The 6,629-nt window shown below is 52.2% G+C and overlaps 1 protein-coding gene across 1 annotated transcript in view; it reads right to left on the bottom strand.

Annotated features, from left to right (window-relative positions):
• The window catches only part of Dvl3 (dishevelled segment polarity protein 3), a 14,615-nt gene that overhangs the window by 3,241 nt on the left and 4,745 nt on the right, over positions 1-6,629 (bottom strand). The window contains exons 2-13 of the mRNA XM_021209316.1: positions 5,538-5,607; positions 4,978-5,099; positions 4,748-4,857; positions 4,435-4,570; positions 4,167-4,260; positions 3,925-3,994; positions 2,941-3,080; positions 2,736-2,812; positions 2,562-2,629; positions 2,301-2,450; positions 1,600-1,731; positions 1,261-1,428 (exon numbers count right to left, since the gene is read on the bottom strand). Coding sequence (XP_021064975.1) covers positions 1,261-1,428; positions 1,600-1,731; positions 2,301-2,450; positions 2,562-2,629; positions 2,736-2,812; positions 2,941-3,080; positions 3,925-3,994; positions 4,167-4,260; positions 4,435-4,570; positions 4,748-4,857; positions 4,978-5,099; positions 5,538-5,607 — 1,337 coding nt within the window. The remainder of the gene's footprint in view (positions 1-1,260; positions 1,429-1,599; positions 1,732-2,300; positions 2,451-2,561; positions 2,630-2,735; positions 2,813-2,940; positions 3,081-3,924; positions 3,995-4,166; positions 4,261-4,434; positions 4,571-4,747; positions 4,858-4,977; positions 5,100-5,537; positions 5,608-6,629) is intronic.

The following is a 6,629-nucleotide window of genomic DNA, read 5'->3' as shown; positions in this document are numbered from 1 at the left end:
GAACTCAGAAATCCACCTGCCTCTGCCTCCCGAGTGCTGGGATTAAAGGCCTGCGCCACCAGGCCCGGCAGTAGGCAGCTTTTATACAGCACTTCTTGTGGGTCACACACTATCCAAGTGGGTTTACATACATTATGTTATGCTTAAGATATATTTATGGGATGAGTTCTATCTTACTTCTACCTTGGACTTAGAAGCTAAAGCACCTACTGTGATCACAGTAACAGTAAAACTTGAACTCAGAATTGTCAAGAGTCCAAAAATCCTATCAAGCTCTACAAGAGCTGCCAAGGGCCAGAACCCCAACCTCTAGCAAGAGCTGGTGTTCTGTAGTAGCAGCCACTGAGTCCCAGAAGCAGTCTGATTTAGCTCTGGATGTCAGCCAGCACTGCAGGTGTAAAAGCTCTTCTGGGCAGAGGCAGCTGCTGGGGCTAGGACTCAGCTGCTGGCCAGAGGAGCAATGCCTGTGTGAGGTCCTCGGCAGGCTACGAAGAAGGAAGGATCTCCGTAGGGGTTATGCTCAATGGCTTTGCACTCTCTCATGACCAAGTCTAACCTCCTCAGTGCGGAGCTTGTAAAGTCCTCTGCAACCTGACCCTGACAGTTTCTCCAGCCTCACACCATGGTACAGCTTTACTCCCAGGGCTCTTAGAAAGGCCAGGATGCCAACCCAACTCCTGACCCGGTCGTCCCTGTTGGTTTGTGAACTAAGGGCAGGTGCTGCTTGTCTTGCTGAGACCATGCTTCTTGGAGCAACTCAGAACAGTGGGAACTAGAGTCAGAAGACCTGGAGCCAAAGCCTGTGTCCTTTGTTTCTAACTGTGAGGCCCAGCATAGACTATTCTACACCGGTAAATCTGTGATAATCCACCCCCCATCCCCCCACTAAGAGGTAAAGGCTGAGTGGGATGGCCGGATGACACCTCAGAAACCATGGCATCATGTCAAGCACAGAGCAGGCAGTTAGGCAGGCTCCACAGGGAGATGGGAGACGATGAAGAGGCTAGAGTAGGCTACTCTGTACTGTAGAGCCTTCAAGCTTTAAGCCAGACTCCAGAAAAGCGTGGAGTTAGGATTCCTGGAATCAGCTGTCATATCACAGAGCTCCTCCTCACTCACAGGAGACAAGAAGCTGGGGATTCTGGGTGTGGTGGAGACATACAATTATAATCCCATCACTCAGGAGGCTGAGGCTAAAAGATTGCTGCAAATTCAAAGGTCAGCATGGGGGCCGGGGGGAGGTGGTGGGAGGACACATACTGCCACAGAGGTCACCAAAGATGTAGTAGCACTGCTCGGAGAATGTGATCTTGTTGACGGTATGGCGGATGAAACCAGCTTTCAGCAGGTTGCTAGCATACTTGCGGGCCTCCCGACGATCAGTGAACCCTTCCACATTGTGGTACAGCCAGTCCACCACATCCGAGCCTGGGGACAAGGCTGCCAGTTGATTTGGGTTCCTCTGGCTTCACAGAAGCTATGGGGCTAGGGAGATTAACAACCCACAGGAGTAGCCCAGGGAAGATCTTGGGTCCCCCCACCCTGCCCTGTTCCATGTCTCCACAACCTGTCCTTCATCTTGTAGTAAGGCTCTCTCACCGATGAAAGCATTGGGAATGGTAATCTTGAGCCACATGCGGTCTCGGACCTCCAACCCTGACTCAGGGGAGGCCATGGCTTTTACGATGGCCGCCATGTCACTGTGGATGGAGAGGTGGAAATCATCTAGGCCTGGGGGAAGGGGCAGAGTAGTGAGACAAAGAGGCACTGTGGAGTTGGGAAAATAGGAGTGGCATCCTAGTTCTCCCACTCAACAGTGACAAGCCCAATGTCAACTCCTTGGACATTTTTCCCTTCTGTAAAAGTGAATAGATTAATGCCTTCACAAGGACATGTGAGAATAACTCAATGAGTTCATGCAGGTACCTAAGCACATGCACATGTTATGACAGGAAAACCGAGTGGTTCCTTCATGCCACACAGTACCAGTGTTCTAGTTAGAACCTCTTATCAAACCCCACAGAAATCTGGTGAAGTATATACGGTAGCGCCATTGTATGAGAAGAAACTGAGGCTCTGTGGGCGCTCACTGTACGTTAAGAAGCAAACCATGAAAAAAAAAAAGGAAGAAGCAAACCATGTTCAGGGAGGCTGAGTGCCCACCGGGAAAGGGCTGCGGAGTGAGGTCTCTGGAAGGAGCAGAGCCTCCTCAAAGGCTCTTCCGATGCACAAGCAGGTCCTCATCAATCCTCCCACCTGGCCTTGTCCGCCGGGTCCGAGGGACAGGCTTGGGTACTCACGCTCTGTATCAGGGATGGAGCTGGTGATGGAGGAGCTGGTAGAGGTGATGGTGCTTAAGGAGGGGCTCATGCCATAGGCGGGGAAGGTGCCTGTCATGGCTGCAGTGTGAGAGACCCATGCTGCAGGGTCAATGGGACGGATGGGCTCACCTGCAGGAAGGGTGAGGGGTCACAGGCCGCCCATCCACATAAGGAGAAGTCAGGAGGAATACAGCTTACATAGCCAACACCGACTTTAGGGATGAACCCTCGTTTACTTACTCCGGGGTAATGTGAAGCAGCCACGAGGACTCGGGTCCCAGCACTTGGCTACAGTCAGAGTGATGGGCCTGAAAACAAGGTCATCCTCATAAAGGCAGGGTGTATGAAGGCCAGACCAAGTCTCTGGCCAGAGACGCCTTTGCCCATCTTCCCTAGAACCCCATCCATTCATACCCTGGCTTGTGCACAATCTCCCGAAGGACTCGGACTGCATCATCGTTGCTCATGTTCTCGAAGTTGATCTCATTTACCTGAGAAAGAGGGCTAGGAGTGAGAAGATGGAGTGCTCAGGAGATGGACAGGGGAGCTGGGGTTGAGGGTTTTCCTCCAGACTACGGGGCCTCCTCACTCTCCTCCCGCCCGGGGTAGTCGCCGATACCTGCAGTAGCATATCTCCTGGCTCAATGCGTCCATCAGCTGCCACAGCTCCACCTTTCATGATGGAGCCAATGTAGATGCCCCCATCACCTCGCTCATTGCTCTGGCCCACAATGGAGATGCCCAAGAAGTTATATTTTTCTGCAGGGAATAATTTAACACCTTGAGAAGGGCGGGGTTTCTACCCAAATTCCCAGCCCCTCGTTAGTACAGGGCAGAAAGGGGCAATAACTGACTGATATCACTAACCACGTAAACATTACTGTACAGTGTACACGTAGACACACTTTCAGTTTTGCTACTGGTTGTGAGGCAGAGACTCTGAGCACACTTTACAGACAGGGAAGACCTAAGTGACCTTTCTAAGACAGCAAACAGCGGGAAGTAAACTCAGATTTAAGTCCCAAGTTAAAGCTCTTTCAGTTATATTTAGCTGCCTTTACATTTTTTAAAATCACACTCGTATCTATTTGTTTTGTTGTAGAAGGCACTCGTGTGTCCTTTGTGTTTGTGTGTGCATGTGTATATGTAGGTCAGGGGACAACTTGTAGGAGTCAACGTCTCCTTTTACCAGGCAGGTCCTAGGGGTTGAACTCCAGCCATCAGGCTCGGTGGCAGGCCCACCTGCTGAGCCATCTTACCAGGCACTAGCTGTGTTTTAAAGAGAAGTCAGAGAGCACAGATGTATGTAATGGCAAGGTGAGCAGGGACTCCTCCCCCAGGAAGCCCCCCAGGGTGCCGTGCTCTGCTCCCACAGTTCTGTTTACCTGTTACAGCTCTGACTCTGAAATACTGAAATGGTTATATGATGTCTTAGTCAGTATTTACAGAGCATAACTGCAGAACAGGAAACATATCTTTTTCTCCCTGTATTGCATATGGGACCCAGAACCTTGTACTACACTGCTGAGACCCCACTCCAAACCCCAGAACACGTATGTGGTCTTTCCCAGCATAGGCATTTGGAAGTGTCCCCCAGACTCACCCATGTTGAGAGTGACGGTGATGATATTGAGAGACATGGTGGAGTCTGTGATGCTGCTGAATGACGAGGACTGGAAGAGATAGTGGCTGTGAGCAGCAGGGGGTGCAGGGGGTAGGGAGGAGGGGTCCCACAAACACTAAACCAAGCAGAAAGGCTCTGAAGAACAAAGACCTGTGGTTCTGCCTAGGAAGGACTCACAGTCTAACCTCCTGCTCAGTCCCTGAACATCCAAGAGCCCATACCCGCTCAATCCGGGAGACCTTCTGCTTCCGCCGCCGCCGCTTGTGTCTTCTCATGAGGCGTGAGGCACTGCTCTGTTCTGTGGAGCTGCTGAACCTGTGGGGCCCAAAGTCGTTCCCCACCAGGCTGGCCCATCCTTGCCTCATAAAAGGCACAGTAGAGCCCTGGTCCCACCACAATGGCCACATCCCTCCAGAGGTGAAGAACCAGCTTCCTCATGGTCACTCTCCCCTTATTCCCATCCCTGTACCTATGAAAGTCAAGCCCCACCTGCTGGTGGAGTCATCCTCATCTGAATCAAAGAAACTGGTAGTCTCTAGCTCGCTGCTCATGAGGGTAGATGAGCTGTCATAGCCGCCTGGCTCCCGGCGCCGCTCACCCTTTGTGGTTCCGTTGAGTCGGGCCGCTGCAAGGGGGATAGGCAGCTGGGTCCATACAAGGCTCAATGAAGGGACAAGGGGTACGAGGCAGGCAAGCCAGGGGCTGAACAGGGCTCAGGCATAGCCACAACTCAGGAAGTAGGGGAAAGAGGCCGGGAGCTAGCTGGAATCTGCCGGGAGGAGCTGGAAGTGGGAATACACACCGTGCTCAGGGCCATCCCTCCGTCGGGGCCGCTCTCGTTGGGCAGACACCAAGGAATCGGTCTCTGTGTCATTGTCCAGATTCTCCTGGCTGCCCCCACTAGCATGAGGGCTAAAGGGTAGAGAGGACTTGGTGGAGAAGAGGGAAGGCTGGGGGCTCCCTTCCCCAGCCCTGGGTTGAACTGAGCTACCCCTTCCTCATGGGCCATTCCCACCTTCAAGACACACTTACTGGAAGGAGGGGGGTCGAGAGTCCCCAATGCCTCCTGTGCGTTCCATCGAAGGTGGCAGCTCTGACGGGTTGTCTGCACAGAAAGGGGCCGGCTCTGGGTGTGATCCCTCGGCAGATACCAGCTGCCAGAAAGAAAAGGAGTGGTCACAGCGGTGCCAAGGAAAAGCAAGATGTTGCTTCCAGCAGGGTATGAAAGGCTGGACAGAGAGGAACAGAGAAGAAAGGACCACATGAAGCAACTGAGCAGGTGTGTAAGGGGAGGGACTGGCAGGCACGGGTTTCTGAGGCAGAGTTGGGGCAGAGCACAGAGCTCAGAAGAGGCCAAGTGGCAGGCAGATGTCTGGATGGACACAGGAGATCTTTGAATCTTTCTCCCTCTCCTCCCTCTACTGTTCTCTCACATGTCACTAAAGGCTGGAGAATCTAAGATAAGAAATGATTAATAACTCGAGGCAGATTCGGATACGAAGGCACCAAGTCACCAGCTGCAATCCCAGCTGTGCCTTTCTTCCCTCCAGCCAACCAGGCTGCAGCTGGAGGCTGAGCTGAGGGTTCCTTACCCAGGACACCACGCGGCCATTGAAGCAGGGGAGCTTGGCATTGTCATCCGAGATCTCTTCCTTCACCACCCTGCAAGGAAGGGGTGATGTCAGAGAGCACTTCTGATGTAGGAAAACCGAGGGTCCCCATGATTGGAACTGTCCTTGACCCTAAGTGTGAGATCAAGCCATCCACACAAGAATGCTCAGCCGTGAGGAGGGACTAGGGACAGCCCCTTAGCACCTCCAGGAAGTAGGACAAAGAGGCAGGAGCTGTGGGGAGAAGCTGGAAGTAGGAAACACACAGTATTCTGGGCTATCCCTCTGGCAGGGCTGTATCTGGGCCAACTGCCTTGCTGGAGCACGGGCTCAACCATCAGGTGACTGGAAATTATAATGGTCACACAGCACACTCAGAACCTCCAGGGTGCTTGACCTATGGCCAGCATGATTTTCCTTTCCCTCTGACCTTCAAAGGGAAAGGTACAATTCTTACTATTCTTCTCCTCTCTACTGGGAATACTTTGTTCCGAGAGCCGTGGAAAGGAGCTCAGAGGAACTAGGAAAGAGAAGGCATTCCGTAACCATCCACACAGTACACATTTATAATCCCAGGCAGTACTTGGGAGGCTGAGGCAGGAGGATTATGAGGTGAGCCTGGGCTATATAATGCAGTTCTGTTACAAACAGTAAGAAGAAAAGAGGCTGGTGACGCAGCTCAGACGGCAGCATGTTTGCCCAGCGTATAGTATACAAAGCCATTTGACCCACACTACATACGCTGGGCATGGTTTCATCTGCCTGTAATTGCTGCACTGCAGAGGAGGAGGTAGGAGGACCAGTGTAACATCTTCCTTAGCTTCAGAGGGAGCGTAAGGCTGGCCTGGGATCCATGAGGACTCTCACCCACCCCCACAAAAAGGAAGAAACTAACAGTGACAACTGTTTATGCTTACTGAGTATGCCTTATGGGACTAGCATTCTGCTAAGCACTTGTAGCATGTAGGTGGGAAACTAAACTCGGGTTCAATAATCTATCGATGACACTCACACCACTCACGAGCTGGTGTTTGAATCCTAGCCTGTGTGACTCTGCATTCTTTTTTTTTTTTT

The sequence above is a fragment of the Mus pahari genome, chromosome 12, assembly GCF_900095145.1.
Source record: "Mus pahari chromosome 12, PAHARI_EIJ_v1.1, whole genome shotgun sequence".
Taxonomy (NCBI): domain Eukaryota; kingdom Metazoa; phylum Chordata; class Mammalia; order Rodentia; family Muridae; genus Mus; species Mus pahari.
This window is presented reverse-complemented; position numbering and strand designations above follow the sequence as displayed.